At 37.5% G+C, this 16,852-nt stretch overlaps 2 protein-coding genes across 5 annotated transcripts; one reads left to right on the top strand and one right to left on the bottom strand.

The window, feature by feature from the left end:
• Positions 1 to 552: 552 nt before the first annotated feature.
• On the bottom strand, positions 553 to 3,385 carry LOC109181833 (probable serine/threonine-protein kinase NAK). 2 transcript variants are annotated; one of them, XM_019331762.1, is made up of 6 exons: positions 3,006 to 3,385; positions 2,273 to 2,598; positions 1,864 to 1,999; positions 1,587 to 1,729; positions 1,336 to 1,459; positions 553 to 1,187 (listed from the first exon to the last, which is right to left on the bottom strand). In XM_019331762.1, exons 1-6 carry the CDS (start codon positions 3,058 to 3,060, stop codon positions 742 to 744), a joined length of 1,230 nt encoding a protein of 409 aa, XP_019187307.1. In that variant the 5' UTR covers positions 3,061 to 3,385; the 3' UTR covers positions 553 to 741. The 2 variants fall into 2 exon arrangements, with proteins under 2 accessions (XP_019187307.1, XP_019187306.1); XM_019331761.1 differs by having other exon boundaries at positions 3,000 to 3,385.
• A 1,072-nt stretch (positions 3,386 to 4,457) lies between these two features.
• LOC109181509 (E3 ubiquitin-protein ligase PRT6) lies at positions 4,458 to 16,296 on the top strand. 3 transcript variants are annotated; one of them, XR_002054210.1, is made up of 19 exons: positions 4,458 to 4,921; positions 5,233 to 6,348; positions 6,840 to 7,981; positions 8,132 to 8,272; positions 9,254 to 9,497; positions 9,598 to 10,305; positions 10,809 to 11,009; positions 11,113 to 11,792; positions 11,892 to 11,943; positions 12,022 to 12,649; positions 12,749 to 12,957; positions 13,041 to 13,579; positions 13,658 to 13,762; positions 13,843 to 13,909; positions 14,032 to 14,109; positions 14,232 to 14,300; positions 14,788 to 14,896; positions 14,996 to 15,124; positions 15,988 to 16,296. XR_002054210.1 is itself a non-coding variant. In XM_019331313.1 (18 exons), exons 1-17 carry the CDS (start codon positions 4,853 to 4,855, stop codon positions 14,860 to 14,862), a joined length of 6,123 nt encoding a protein of 2,040 aa, XP_019186858.1. In that variant the 5' UTR covers positions 4,458 to 4,852; the 3' UTR covers positions 14,863 to 14,896; positions 14,996 to 15,328. The 3 variants fall into 3 exon arrangements, 1 of the variants encoding a protein (XP_019186858.1); XR_002054211.1 differs by having other exon boundaries at positions 14,996 to 15,083; XM_019331313.1 differs by lacking the exon at positions 15,988 to 16,296 and having other exon boundaries at positions 14,996 to 15,328.
• The last annotated feature ends 556 nt before the right edge of the window (positions 16,297 to 16,852 follow it).

Consider the following 16,852-nt stretch of genomic DNA (forward strand, 5'->3'; position numbering starts at 1 on the left):
GGTTTGATTCTAGCTCTGTACATACTATATAATCTCAAAGAAGGTTGAGTGGTGACAATCAAAGAAAATACAATTGATAGCATGATGGGATTTTGGATGGCTTCATAATCCACCACCTCCATTTGCTCTACACCAATATAGCCAATAGGGACCAATAGATTAAGCAGAGGAACTTTTTATTTTATATATATAATGTAATACTGTGTATACTTTCCTTCCAACTTTTTGTTTACGTAATTCATTTATTTAGTCATTTAGATTTTAAAAAATGGACAACAGATTTTATTTTTATTTTTTAAATCAAAACATATGGTAAGAGTTTTACTCATTGAGAGTATTTATTATTATTCAAAAGAAGAAAGCTCATAGAAAAACTTTCCACTCTTTTAGAAAAAATGCAAACCGAAAGTGAAAAATCAAAATTATATTCAAGCAGCATTTGTTTATTTGATGTGATAATATATGGGATTCCAATTTGGTGATAAACTATGCTTCTTCTCAAACATAAGTTGAATCTCATTTTGACCAATCACCAATTAAATGCACCAAAAAGACTTGAAAGCATTTGCTAACCATGCTACTAAAGTTGAGGTTAAGTGGTAACATTTGACACAAAAAGAAGATAAAATGAAGTCAGAACTATACATCTATGTCAAAAGAAAAAATATCTATACTTTCTGTAATCTCTGGTAAAATCAGGAAGTGAATCACTTCCAAGCAAAGAAAAGCTGTGCCTTTTGATTATGCATAAAGCGGAGAAGATGAAGGTCTGGGATACTCCGTTATGGGAGCAGGCGCAGCCCGGCAGGACTTCGATTGGCCTTTTAGATGGCCGTGCTGAGTTAACTGCCCCTTGTTTTCTTCGGCTATGGTCGGGTCCTTGGCGTCCTGGAGTTGCTCTAAAGCTTTAACCACCTCGTCCATGTCCGGCCTCAACTTGGGTTCCCCCGATAAGCACTGAAGAGCCAGGTTAGCCGCCTTCATAGCTTTACTGAGTGAATACTGGCCTTCAATCCGGGCGTCTAGAATACGGAAGATTCTGCGTTTGCTGCTCAGATAGGGTCTCGCCCATTCCACAAGACTGTGCTCCCCAGTTGGCCGATTCTTGTCAATGGCTTTTTTACCAGATAAAATCTCTAAAAGCACAACCCCGAAGCTGTATACATCGCTCTTGGCTGTGAGATGACCTAGTTAATCACGGAAAAGGGAATAGGATATGGTTATGAACTTCATTTGCTTCGATAATCACAGTACAAAATAAAGCGAGAAATAATCATATAAGAATACGGTCAGTTTATATATCAAATTAAGAGACCCTATTGCACAAAGATAAACCTGTAGATAAATACTCGGGAGCAGCATATCCATAGGTTCCCATAACCCTAGTAGAGACATGGCTCTTGTCATCGGTTGGCCCCTCTCGGGCAAATCCAAAATCAGAAAGTTTTGCGGTATAGGTCTGTGATTGTGAGGCATAGATATCAGAGGAAAAGCTTCGTTAGGAACGTATCTAAAAGTTCTAACGATTATAACCTGCTCAAATAATGATAGAAAACAAGATACCAAGACCTAGAAAAGTCACGTACCGAGTCAAGCAGGATATTAGAAGTCTTGAAGTCCCGATATATGACTTGAGGTTCCGCATTGTGAAGAAAGGCAAGCCCCCTTGCAGCCCCCAAAGCAACCTTCATTCGAAGGCCCCAAGAAAGAGGTTGATAGAAGGAACCTCCTGATAAAACAAAAAAAAAAAAAAAAGGTATACGAGGTATCTTAAGAATCCATCTTAGATGTGTCCAAAGTAGAGCGAGAACGTATTCCATGATTGAAATAACTGCATATTTAAGTGGATTATGCAGAACTCACTTCTAAATAGATGGTTCTCCGTGCTACCCTTAGACATGAACTCATAAACCAAAAGCCTGTGTTCATCCTCTAAGCAAAAACCAATCAATTTCACTAGATTGGGATGTTGTAGCAGCCCTAGATAGTTTATCTCCGTCTGCAAGTTCAAAAGGCTCAAAAAGATCACTTCCCACGCTTTGGAAAATGTCATTGTATCATATTGGAAAGTGTCTCCGGAAACTGTTGAGCATATAACATATAAACATAAATGTGCAGTCCAACTATCAGCTTAGACTTTTAGTTTAGATGGAGCACATGCTTCAATTTGGTATCAGAGCCAGCCCTATGCCAAAGGTCATGGGTTCGACTATGGTCCAGTAACCAGCTCGCAAAAACTATTTTCAAGTTCAATAAGGTGACATATACTCACCAACCATTCCTTGTGCCCCTGCCAGCCTTCTTGGTTTAACTTTTTAACGGCAATCACAATCCCAGACCCAGGCTTTGCAGCCGCGAGTGTGTGCTCATCAACCCATCCTTTGAAAACCAAACCAAAGCCTCCTTCCCCTACTACACTATCGGGGCGAAAGTTTCTGGTGGCCGATTTCAGTTCACTGAGCGAGAAATTCTTCAGGTTCGGGGATTGCAAGATTTCGCCCACACTCCTGTTTGAAGGTGGAGCAGAAGCCGATGAGAGTCTCCTATTAGAAGTACTAGACTCGGTCCCAGTTCCACTAACACTTCTAGAATTCACCCCTACACAAAACAGCCAAGATAAGCTGTCTTCACATAATCACATCCACAACAGTCTGCAATTTGGGTATTGAAACCAAAGCACAAAATATTGACCCCTTAATCCACACATGTTCAAAGATAAATCAACAGTCTGAGATTGATAAGCAAACCGAACTGCAAAAAAATAATTAACATCTATTTGTTTTCTTCATATTAAGCACCTGGGAAATATTGCATAAAGCAAAATAAATACAAAAGACAAAGAGGCATTCAATAATGTTGACAGAGATTCACAGAATTAGCAAGGAAAAAACAGAACACCAACCTCAAATGATCCAAAAACAGCAATCAACTACTAGATGATCCAATAACATACAAATAATTAAAACAAAATTAAGGTTTAAGTGGTGAAGAAAAAACACCCGAACCAACAAAAAGAGTGGCTGCTGCAGCCTTGATTTGGTTGCTCATGCATATCCCCATAACTTCAAAAATGAGAAACCCTCTCTATCCACTGTCAATCCAATAGATTTTCCTCTTTCTGCCAAAGACACCCTCTCTATCCCTCCCTCTCCCTGTAAATATAATACTCCGTATATTGTGTATCTACCGTATATACATATATTACCATAAATGATAAAGATGCGAACTTTATGGCAAGATGAGTGCAATTTGAGAGAAAGCAATAATGGATAAAAGGAACTTTATTTGCCGTTTATGGGATTCAAGAATTCAGCTTGTCTTGGAGAGAAGCCATTGCTTGAGTCCATTTACAGGAGCTTGGAAGGTTGACTTGGTACGCTTTCTTTGACTCGTTGACTACTGTGAGACCGGCGACACCCGAATGACCCAATTATCATGGATACTACCTCCAACTTTTATATAATAAGAGTTTTGTTTAAAATGATATTCAAATTATATGATGTGGTTAACATGTTATGTATTTTTAATTAATAAATTATGTGCTTCGTTATAATTAACATATATTATATTTTATACAATTAACATAATATATATTTGTATATATTTATTATGTGGTTATGAATTTGCCTATGTTACTAATGCTGACTTCTAGAATTTTAAGCGCGATCTCCATGTATATATTGATGGTTGTGATGCACAATTGGTTATTAGTAAGTTGTCTAAGAAGCAAGAGTAGTGTCCGACATTTTTTATAAGTAAGGTATTACAAGATCAAATTTGAAAATCAGAAGAATATTTACTTTCTTGAATAAAGGAAAAATGTCTCTCTAGTATAAGGTTCGAATCACCGTCCAAAAGACAAAAAATACAGATTAAAACGCGCAACTGAGCAGTGTAGGGGTAATAACATAGGGGTGCCATGGCTTGTTTGCGGACACAGCATCGTTACATGTGTGTCGACGCTCGTAATCAATGATGACCTCGCAACGGGCATGATGATGCCCACGACCGTGTTGGAAAGATGTCATACCATGGTTAACCAAATTTTTCACAATTTCTCCTGCTACAATGTGACATTTTACTCTTTTATATTCGCTGCTTAGCTCCTTAATTTGTCAAAATTGCTTCTTTTCCCATCATTATGTAGGTGATGTAACTATGAATAAAAACACCTCAAATTAGTCCGATTTTCCAACTTTACAAGCTATAATATGCATCAAATGAAAAAAATAAAATAAAATAAATAAAGGGCAAAATATAGTGGGCAAAAAATTTTACCCACTTATTACCACAGATTTAGTGCTAAACGAGGGAAAAGGATAGCCGCCTCGTGTGAGCGTGAGCAATGGGGACAAAATGGTCAGTAGGTCTCCAAACTCCGGTTACCCAAGGCCAATATGGTCCATCTCGAAATATTGAATTTACAATAAATTTAGACAGAAGGATATTAGTCAAAACGAAGAAGAAGAGAAAAAGTTGGCAAGTACGCAATTAACCTTTATCCATTACGCTGATACGCTCACCAAATTCAGATCGTTCCAGATAAATTGCTTAAACCGTCTTATAATACGTATCCAGGGAGAAGAAGAAGAATAATCATTTTCTCGAATTCTATGGATCGGATGCTCTAGAATCACCCGCAACAGCTAGGGTTTCTGATTCCGTGCTTTTTCATTTCGGAGTCGTATGCGTATGCTACGTGTATATCATCATCACACATATGATTGATAGAATGATACAATAATGCATAGTGGTTATACCTAGAGTGACAGTGTGGTTCAAGCTGGGGAGTGGAATCTCCGGAATCAAACTCTGCTGCAATTTCGCCGTTTGGATTAGGTTGATTTTCCGAATGGATATCGATTCTCCTCCATCGCGGACCCCAGAACCCAATATCCTCAGTCGACTGTGTATCCGTGAGGTACTGCTTGTACTTAATTTTCTGTGAAATAACTACAAATTTCGCTCTCGATTGTAGTTTTGGTGAACATCGTGCTTGCAATTGTAGGAAGATTCGTAGATAAATTAGTTTTTGGACATATTCAAAGTTTATGTGATTTGTATTCGTCTTTTCCTAATGGTGCATACTGTTTTGTTTTATAAGGAGTAAATTGGTTTCCAGGCAATTGTTAGTTGCTTTATGAACATAGCATTCATTCATTTAACTATTATAGTTGCATAGTTGTTTGGAGAAGTTTCAATGACTTACAGATTCTCCTGAATTGTTATCAGAGGCTTGAGATACTTGGAGTCCCTAAGGAGAATTTGGAACAACTTCAGCCTGGACTAGTTGATTATGTAAAGAATAATAAGTCTCAAATTGCTGAGATTGTCTCAGCTATCTTGCCTACAGATGATGAGGCAGTGAAGGCTGTTAAAGAAGATGCAGCAGAATCTCCAAAGGCGAGGGGTGGCTCAGGTATTGAAGATTTATACCATGAAAGTATGGTTTGGTTACAGTGGTTGATGTTTGAAGGTGATCCGTGCACAGCACTGGAGCACCTAGCTAGTTTGAATGTTGGTCAACGCGGTGTTTGTGGGGCTGTCTGGGGAAACAATGATATTGCGTATAGGTGCCGGACATGTGAGCATGATCCTACATGTGCAATATGTGTGCCGTGTTTCCAGAATGGTAACCACAAGGACCATGACTATTCTATTATATATACTGGTGGCGGATGCTGTGATTGTGGGGATGTCACTGCATGGAAGCGTGAAGGTTTCTGTTCCAAGCATAGAGGTGCAGAGCAGATACAACCACTTCCAGATGATTATGCAAACTCTTTGGGACCTGTCCTTGATTCATTACTTTCTTGCTGGGGAAAAAGGCTGCTGTCTGGAGAAACTATTTCTATGTCAAGTCCTGGAGCTGATAATCACACTGTTGAGCTTAAAAAGGCAGCAGAAGAGCTGACATCTGTAGTGGTGGAGATGCTCTTGGAATTCTGTAACTCAAGTGAGAGTTTACTTAGTTTTATTTCTGGGAAAGTATTCTCTTCAGCTGGTTTATTAGAAATTCTAGTGAGAGCGGAGAGGTTTATGGGTGAAGAGGATGTTGTCAGGAAGCTACATGAGTTACTTCTGAAACTGTTGGGTGAACCTCAATTTAAGTACAAGTTTGCAAAAGAATTTCTGAGCTATTATCCCACTGTAGTCAATGAAGCCATAAAAGAGTGTATTGATACAGTTTATAAAAAATATCCGCTGCTCTCTACATTCTCTGTGCAGATATTTACAGTGCCTACTCTAACTCCGCGTCTTGTTAAAGAAATGGATCTTTTGGCTATGCTGTTAGAATGTTTAGAAGAGATATTTGTTTCTTGTTCTGGAGAAGACGGTCGATTACAGGTATTGCAATGAGCTTTACGTATCCCCATGAGCAAGATCCATTTGCATAGTATCTATTTGTGCAGTAAAGTAATAACATAACTTTTTTATTGCTGTTCCTGTTTCATGTATGTCTACACATAATTCTATCACATGCAAGCCTCTTCTGAATGTCCCGTTAATAGTCCTATACTCCTTGGCTTTTGAATGATTCCTAAATTGCACTGGAGCCACCTGAACTGGTTTCTATCATTTATATTGAATGAGTTTTCCTTGTTACATCATACCCTAATGCCGGTAGAAGGTTGGTGGGAAAAGTTTCAAGTACCATATATCACTAGTTGAAATTGTAAGGACTAATAGAGGGTGCTGTTCATATCTTCATACTGTTTCTTCAGTGTCCATGCAATTTGTGTTTATCTTATCAATTTATCTTGAACTCACCTTGTATGTAGACATATGCTTGTATGTGCTTTTATAGATTAAAGTTTGACCTTATCCTTTATTTGCAGGTTGCAAAATGGGAACGTTTGTATGAGACTACTCTTCGTGTGGTTGAAGATATCCGATTTGTTATGAGTCATTCTGTTGTGCCGAGATATGTGACTCGTGATAGGCGAGATATACTAAGAACATGGATGAAACTGTTGTCTTTTGTGCAAGGAATGAACCCCCAGAAGAGAGAAATTGGAATTCATGTGGAAGTAGAAAATGAAAATATGCATTTACCCTTTGTGTTGGGTCATTCAATTGCAAACATTCATTCTCTATTAGTGGGTGGTGCATTCTCTGCTTGTGATGAGACTGAAGAGGATGATTTGGTCAACTCATGTATACCAGATTTTGAAGAGCAAGATAGCCAGAGGCATGCAAAAGTTGGACGGTTATCACAGGAAAGCTCTGTTAGTAGTGTGACAAATAGGGGTTCATTTGATCATATGTCTAAGGCTACTGAGAATTCTCTATTTCCACCATCTGTCTTATGGTTAGCTTTTGAGTGTTTGAGGGCTATTGAGAATTGGTTGGGAGTAGATGATACATCAGGACCACTACTTTACCTCCTATCTCGCAATACTAGCCCTAGCTCTGGCAGTAATCTTTTAGCATTGAGGAAAACACTTTCTAAGTTCAGAAGAGGCAGACATGTTTTTAAGTTATACGGTGGACCTCTACCTGTTAACAATAAAGTTACAAGTAAACATCCTTCTCGTAGTACTGTTAACTTAGATTCTGCTCAAAATTTGGACCAAGAAATTACTGGAACCAGTGGTTCTAATGACAGTATACAGGAAGGAGATTATACTCCTGAATTAGAAGCCCTCCGTGTGCTTAGTTTGTCTGATTGGCGTGATATTGCATATACAGTTAGTGTGCAAGATATATCTGTTCACATTCCATTGCATCGGCTACTTTCAATTATTTTACAGAGGGCATTAGGTAAATGTTATGGTGAAAGTGTTGCTTCATCATTGCCCATACATCATGATTTTTTTGGCTATGTTCTGGGAGGCTGTCATCCACATGGATTCTCTGCTTTTGTTATGGAGCATCCTCTTCGGATTAGGGTGTTCTGTGCTCAGGTACATGCTGGAATGTGGCGTAAGAATGGTGATGCTGCCATATTGTCCTATGAATGGTATCGTTCAGTTCGATGGTATGTGAGTTCTTTATTTGATACTTAATAATTTAATATGTTTGCATGCATGAAGAATTAGATATAATTTCTTGTGCTCTTTTCTCTTGGATTGTTCATATGAGGATTACTTACATAGCCTTATTGCTTTCCTTGCTTCTGGTTTTGCAGGTCTGAACAAGGTTTAGAGCTTGATCTCTTTATGCTTCAGTGCTGTGCTGCCCTGGCTCCCGCTGATCTTTTTGTCAAGAGAGTCTTGGAACGTTTTGAGTTATCAAATTACCTTTTATTAAATTTTGAACAGTCTAGTGAGTACGTAATACATTTCTTCTCTTCTGTTTGTGAATGGTGACTTTTACTCTTAATTATGCATTTGTTAATTGTTTTTCCTTAGCCTAGTCTAAATGTCATGTTCACTTTTCTATCACTGAAACTTCTCCAGTGATATAAACCTAAATATTATAAATCCTAAATGACCAAATTCAAATTCTGTTTTTGAAATTTTATGTAGCACACTATAAATAAACCCTAGAATTGCATAACAAAAGCAATAAAATAGATAAGAGAGTTTTGAGAAAATATATTTGATTGAGGTTGGAGTACTAATTGACGTTTTGTGTTGCGAGTAGAAGGCACGTTATAATCGAATGAGAGATGTCAAACATTAATTTTAGGTTAAAAAAAGAGGGGTAATTTTGTCTCAAAGTTATTTTTTTCTTCCTAAAATCTATTGAATTAAAATTCCCTCCAACCAAACGAATGAATTTGCTTGCCTTCGGAATTATGTGGGAATTAGGTAGGAATGGAATTGTAATTCCTTCCAACCAAACGCCCTGTTATGGGCTAAAAGAGCTACCTGGAGGACAATATGTGGATTTCGTGTTGACACACACACACATTATACCATTTCTTTAGGTTAATTATTGTTCTTATAGTGGATGTCTTAGCTCCTGCTTTGATTCTAATCGTTCTATATATGCTGTATATTTTAGTCTGTCAACAACAAATTCCAAATTTCATGTTTTGCCTGAATTCCAAGTTTCATGTTTTGCCTGTTCGTTCACAACTAGGACAATCTAGAAGGCATTAGAAGTTTTTATTCTTAACCTATGATATAGTCATTTCATTTGATCAGGCACCATTGGTCTGTGATGTGGTACATCATTGGAAAACCAGTTCTACTTCTCATCTACTAACTTCTTTTCATTCATTGTTATTGTCGTTGTTGCTACTACTACTACTATTAGTAGGATAATGTTATGAATTTCCTATTGTTTTGATAATAATTTTCAGGTATGAATCAACTTTGGTGCAAGAAATGCTGATTCTTATTATACAAATAGTGAAAGAACGCCGTTTCTGTGGGCTAACTAGCAGTGAATGTTTGCAAAGAGAATTGTTATATCGGTTATCCATTGGAGATGCTACTCGCAGTCAATTGGTAAAGTCTCTTCCTCGTGATCTATCGAAGATTGATAAGCTTCAGGAAGTTTTGGACTCCATAGCTGTGTATTCTAACCCCTCTGGCACGAATCAGGTTTGGTTTGCTGTTTGAAGTTTCATTTGATTGGGTGAAATGATACCATAGGTGAAAGAATGGATTGGACCTATTTTCTCTGTTGCCTTTTCTGTTGCAGGGCATGTATAAATTGCGGAAGCCGTATTGGAAGGAACTTGATTTGTATCATCCTCGTTGGAATTCAAGGGATTTGCAAGTTGCAGAAGAAAGATATATGCGGTTCTGTAATGTTTCTGCTTTAACCACTCAACTACCAAAATGGACGAAAGTTTATCCACCTCTTGGTGGGATTGCACGAGTAGCAACTTGTAGGACAACTCTCCAAATTATCCGCTCTAGTCTAGTTTATGCTGTTTTTCCAAATAAGGCTAATGCTTCTCGTGCCCCTTATGATGTTCTTTTAACTGTGCTGCATTTACTATCACTAGCATTGGACATTTGTTATGTGCAAAAGGGATCTGGTGACCCTTCTTGTTATGAAGGCGATGTGATTCCTCTTTTGGCACATGCTATTGAGGAAGTTTCAATTAGTAAATATGGTGACCAGAGTTTGCTGTCTCTTCTTGTTTTGCTGATGAGGAAATACCAGAAAGAGAATGATTTCATGGAAATTGGAAATTTTAACCTTTCATCTTTGGTTGAAAGTTTGCTGAAGAAGTTTGCTGAGCTTGAACATGGATGCATGACCAAACTCCAAAGCCTTGCACCTGAAATGGCCAATCAACTCTTACAGTCTCTTCCCGGGGGTGATGTTAATGGCTCGGGGTCACTTTCAGATAGTGACAAGCGCAAGGCTAAAGCTCGAGAGAGACAAGCTGCAATACTGGTGAGATGTTATGCTATGGAATTAATGACTGAATTTATTTGCTAATGTTGCTAGATGCAAACATGTCTTTTTGCTTTGTGGGAGCAATACTTTCATTCTTGACTTTTGGTAATTGGACAGTGCTGTTTGTGCTATGCTTCTAGTGACCTTCCGTCTGTTTCTCTACCAGAAATCAGATATTCTGCTTTCTGGCTTTCGTAGGTGCTTGTCTCAGAACAAGGCTAGTTTAGTATGTACTTCTTAGGGGCAGTAAAATTAATTGAGCAAGTGAGACTTCTTGCTTTAATTTATTGTAATATGTAGGAACCTGAACCTGATATACCTTTATATAAGAAATTTCTCCATTAAAAAGTGAGATTCTTATAGTTGTAAATTTTGACAGGTAAAAGTGAGTCTGAAACTATTGCCATAGCTTGGTATCTTTGCTCCAATTTTGACATTTTGGCAGTTCAATACTCGTTGAGAACTCTGACTCATTAACTGCTATTCTATTTGGCATACAGGAGAAAATGAGGGCTGAGCAATCAAAGTTTTTGGCAAGCATTGGTTCCACTGAAGATGCCGGAGCTGATGATTCTGAATTTGTAAAAGAAGAATGCGATGCTGATGTTGGACATACTTCTGAAGAAGATATGTCAATAACTTGTTCTCTCTGCCATAATTCAACTTCTAAGAGTCCCTTATCATATCTAATTCTTCTTCAGGTATATAACAGTTTGACATTCCTGGTCCCTATCTCATAACTAAATTTGGGTGATCATTTGAATTGTCCATGATGCTGATTTTTATCTCAATTCTTTAAACCAGAAATCAAGGCTTCTAAGTCTTGTGGACAAAGGGCCTCCTCTATGGGAACAAACTCGCCGCTCAGGGAAAGAGCCTATGTCCACTGTCGCAAAAACAGTTGTTTCTTCTCCCAGGAGCAATATCTCAAGCAGTTCAGATGTTGTCTCATCATTTCAGTTAACTCCATTAATTCAAGATGCAGTCAATGATTTTGCTTCAGAAGGGCAACCTAGAGAAGTAGAAAGGTTTATGGAATTTATCAAGTCCCATTTTCCCTCTGTGAAGAACATTCAACTTCCTTGCACACCAAACATTGCAGTGGAGAAAATGGAAACTTCTCTCTTCCAGTCATTTGATGAGTACATGTACTCATTGATTCAGGAAAGAATGCACCACAATGTTTCACGTTTAGAAGTTATATGGAGCAAGAGAAAACCTCCATCTGAACAGGACAGTGTGGTCTGCAAGGGAAATGTTGAATCATTTGTGCTTGGAAAATACATTGCTGCTCTTGCTAGAGAAACACCGGATAATCCTTCTGGATCAGGAAATGAATATAAGTCGGTGTCGGAGCCTAGGAAGCAGGTTACTGCATATGATGGCTTTGGCCCCTCAGATTGTGATGGGATTTATCTCTCATCCTGTGGGCATGCAGTGCATCAAGGGTGTCTAGATCGCTATTTACAATCACTTAAAGAAAGGTAAATTTCCTCATCAAGGAATGCATTGGATTGCTATGGTACTTTACGTTTACCATTTTTTCTCCATCTCCTAAAAATATTTTTTTCACTGCTATACAGATATACAAGAAGAATTGTTTTTGAAGGTGGTCATATAGTTGATCTGGATCAGGTACAGACTTCTCTTCATACTGTTACTTTGTTTAAACTTAATGATGTGAAATTGATTTGACATCCCGTGTGGTATCAGGGAGAGTTCCTCTGTCCTGTTTGTCGTGGGCTTGCAAATTCAGTCCTTACGAGACTGCCCAAAGATGTAAAAATAGCACCACCAGTTGATTCATCCCGCTTTATATTAGATTCCAGTGGCTGTTTAGCCTCGTCGAATAGAGTAGCAACTTCACTGCATGTTAAGGAAGCCATGTCCCTCCTGCAAAGTGTGGCTGATATTGCTGAGAGTTGTGAGATTCTTAGAGCTCTTCCAATGCAAGAATATGGAAGGTCAAGATCAAATCTTGAATCTGTTTCTAGTGTACTTGGTGGAATGTACTATCCAGGCGGTGATAAGATTTTGAAATCTGATAGGCTAAGCCCTACATTAATTTTGTATGACACATTTAAGTACTCCCTCATGTCAACAGAAGTTGCTGCTCGATCCAGAAAGACTTCATTGGCATCAAACTGCACCCTTGGTTCGCTGTATAAAGAACTCAAGTCTTCAAATGGTTTTATATTGTCTTTGCTGCTTAGTACTGTAAATAGGACAAGAACAAAGAACTCACTTGATGTCCTTATAAGATTAAGAGGCATCCAGCTTTTAGCAGTGTCTATATGCTCAAGCATTTTTATAGGTGAAAACCCAAGCAATAGATGCAGTGGTATGGCTCCTGTGCTGGTTACTCTTAATTGTTTTTCAAATTCATCCTGTTGTTTATGAGCGATTTGCTAAAAATAAGTTTTGGCGATATGCTTTACAGGTAATATGCAAGAAATCTTGAAACTTACTGATATCGAAGTTCAGTACCCTGATGTGCAGTTTTGGAACCGGGCTTCTGATCCTATTCTTGCCCATGATGCTTTTTCATCACTAATGTGGATAATTTATTGTCTTCCTTGTCCTTTTCTTTCATGCGAGGAGACCTTTTTGTCTCTTGTTCATCTCTTTTATGCCATAACCATAATTCAGGTTTGAAATTTTCATTTATCTGAACTTTGATAAAGTCTAGATTTGAACCTTATATCAATGTTAATATTTTCTTTTGGTTGCAGGGGATAGCAACATACTGCAAAAAGCAACAATTCAGTTTGAGTGAATTAGACCATTATGATGGTCTGGTTATAGATGTCTACAAAGTTATGGGAGACTTAAGAGCTACCGGTGGTTATTTTGATTCTAACCATATCAAAACATCTTGTGATATCACGGAGGCAATTCGTAGCCTGAGCTTTCCTTATTTGCGACGATGTGCACTACTGTGGAAATTAATTCATTCTTCAACCTTGGTTCCATTTAGTGAAGGGTCTTGCATGTCAGATGGATTATCAAAATCAACAGATGAGATGATGCAAAGTGCTGAGGATTCTGCAGAGGATCTCTTAGAAATAGGAAAACTGGAGAAGATATTTAAAATTCCCCCACTTGGTATTGTTCTTAATGATGAATTTTTACGGTTTGTAGTTCCAGGATGGTTCCGTTGTCTTTCCAAGGAGTTTCAAGATTGTAATAAACAGTGTGTTCTGTATTCCACCCCGGCTGTCCCATTCAGATTAATGGTTTTGCCTCATCTTTATCAGGATTTGTTGCAAAGGTTAGTTTCTTTAAATTCCATAAATTATTTATCCATTTTCTTTCAAAGATCCAACTGGTTTTGCTGGTTTTTTTAAAGGTATATTAAGCAACAATGCACCGACTGTGGGAGTGTTCCTGAGGAACCTGCATTATGCCTGCTCTGTGGTAAACTGTGCTCGCCATCCTGGAGAACATGCTGCAGGTTTGGACACATTTTCTGCATGTTACTTTTAATTTCTATGCTCTTGAAGGATCATTGATGCAGTTTGTTCTAATCTCAAGGCAAAACAGTTGCCAAGCTCATGCACTGGCCTGTGGTGCTGGTACTGGGGTGTTCTTGTTAATTCGAGTAAGTTTTAGGATTTTTCTTTTCACACAGCTCTCTGTTTGTTGCATACTTTCATCTTTGCTTTATCATTACCAAAAAAAAAAAAAAACGAACAACGAGGGCACTTCTTGTTGTCATTGTAGAAAACCACAATCTTGCTTCAAAGGTCTGCTCGTCAAGCACTGTGGCATTCACCTTACTTGGATGCATTTGGTGAAGAGGTAATCTGGTTATTTTATCAATAGCTATCCCTGATAGTGCATCTTGATTTTACGTTTTAACTTGAAGTTACATTCCCAATCAATGCTGATCTCACTTTTTTTTCTTTTCCAACAATTTCTAGGACATTGAGATGCATAGAGGGAAGCCATTGTATCTGAATGAGGAACGCTATGCAGCTCTGACGCATATGGTATTTAGAAGCACTATATTACCCTTGCTGCTTTTGACAGTTTTTATTTGCATGCAGTTTGGTGGTATAATTATTTGTAATTGAGATGGATTTTACTTGAAAGAAAAAATTGTAATAGAGACTGAAAAGGTTGAACAAACAGAGAAAATGCCCAAGATCTTGAGAATTGCAAGGATATATCTTTTTCAAGAAAAATATAAAATTTGACATAGTATTTCCAAGAATATGTTAAATATTTGGTTTTTGTTTCTCAGTACATATGATGACTGATGAGCTCATTTTTTCATCTTTCTTCTTCCCCTGAATTAGTTTGACTGACTAGTTCGCTTAAAAATATTACAATGAATAGAACATTTTTTTTCTGTATTTGTAGAGTTTTATGCCCATCAAAATCTTAAGAATGCATCCACAAGCTTCGCTGTAACTGTTACTTAAAAGTAATTCTCTTCTTGCTGCATGCTAACATTGTATCATTTTGTTATTCTAGGTGGCTTCTCATGGCCTTGATAGAAGTTCCAAGGTGCTCCGTCAAACATCTGTTGGTGCCTTTTTCATGCTTTAGCTTCAATCATTGTCATAGCAATGTTCTAATAGAGGTATGTTGCTGAAGTTGGATTATGCAGTCAATTCATCTCACTATTTTCTTTCTTTAACAATTGATATTTATCTTAATTCTATTTTTATGGTACAAGCAGGTAAAAGAATTCTAAAAGTTGTGCCAGATGCTAAGAGGCTGCTGTCCATATTTCCAAGTTTTGGTTCAAATGCAAGAGGGATCCACAAGTGAGTGTTGTCCATTATGGTCACATGTACAGCATATTTAGGTTGGTGGAATTTTTCAATTTAGTTAATAGAGAACTGTTCCCTTTGAGTAATTTTGGTTAGGGTAAACACTTTTTAGTGCTAAGCAATGAAATCTGACATTTGAAGCTTTGAATTTGGCTTATCAAACTACCATGTGATTAGGAATGGCAAAAGCTCGACCCCAACTTTGCCCCCCTTCCTCCCCCTTCAAGGGGTGGGGAACACGGGTCTGACTAGATTTATCAGTTTATGCTTACTGGCCCCCACCATAAATGAAGTACATAAATTTTGAAACAGATAAAACAAGAAACACAATAGTATTAATAATACACTAACAAATATATAAATCAGAAATTAGAGGTTAAAGGGGCAAAAGAGGGGAGAGATTTACACTTGTTTCCATTGATATGCAACCATTGCCGAATACCTTAACCAGCAAAATGTTAGTACTGATGTTGCCCTTCTGATTCTTCTTTTGGCGCCATCTATGTTGCAACTTTGGGAGACTTCTTTATGGTCTTTGTGTGTGTGTGTGTCAGGGTGGGGTGGGGTGGAGAGGGTACTCCCCCATATAATTATTGGGGAAGGTGTTGAGCGTTCCGAGTTCAGCCCTCTACTCAATTTGAGATGTGGCACTGTGACTTACCAATGAGAGATGTGGTTAAATGGTTAATGTCCACTTACTTATCACCAATTAGTTTTAAGTAGGATATGACAACCAGATAGTCAAAGAACTCTATGATTAAGCGATGTTCATAGTGGAAGTTTAAGTATTTGCCCTACATATAAAGAGTTGTTCATAGAGGAAGTTTAAGTATTTTTATACTTGAAGGTATATATGTGCATCACTTTCTTCTTTAAGTAACACATTTTTGTGTGGCAGATATCTACGTGGGAGATATGTCTGGTTTCCTTTTGCCAGGGCACGGTGGCAGCTGGTTTGCGAGGCTGCAAACATACTGCCGCACATGCTGCTACTGTATAGTTGTGCATATGAAAAAAAAAAAAAAATTAGTCTGTCAATTTGTAATCTATTCACCTTCTCATCTCTACGTGAGATATATATGTACTTTAATTTGCTTGGGCTCTTTACTCTTTACTCAACCCGTTTCTTAGCTTTCTAAAATATTGCATTGGTTCCTTATAGTGACAATTTCAGTCCAATCAATAAAAGTCATAAATTTCTAATGCCTAGGGCTGAATTAGCTCTGTTTTTGTGTGTGTGTGTGTGTGTTTTGGTTTTTAAGAAATTTAAATAGGTTCTTTGGAGGTACACAACATAGGCGATGAGTTATTTGATTTTAAAAATATTCTCACTATGTCATAGTTGGATTAAATTTAAAATGTTTACATCGTTGATGTCCGTATCCATTGGAAGGGTTGAATGAATCGAGTTTTAATATAATTTTTTTTACTATTATTTGCATCATTACCAACTTTCATAATCATTTAATTGGTTTGAAATTTATTTGCTACTATTATTTGCATCATTACCAACTTTCATATAATGTCATGACTATTCAAATGATAAATCATTTTTTTTAGTTACAATTTCATCTAATATTATTCCAAATGAATGAAAGTTATACTTGTAACCGACTTGATTTTATATATCACATTCAATAATCACACCATGAAATTTAATTTTATTAGATTATTATTATAATAATGAATTTGAGTTAATATCATCTGAGGTCCTTCGAGTATACTGGTTTTGTCACGTTTAGTCCTAAACTTTCAAATTGACC

This window comes from Ipomoea nil, unplaced genomic scaffold, assembly GCF_001879475.1.
Source record: "Ipomoea nil cultivar Tokyo-kokei standard unplaced genomic scaffold, Asagao_1.1 scaffold1043, whole genome shotgun sequence".
In the NCBI taxonomy this organism is placed as follows: Eukaryota; Viridiplantae; Streptophyta; class Magnoliopsida; order Solanales; family Convolvulaceae; genus Ipomoea; species Ipomoea nil.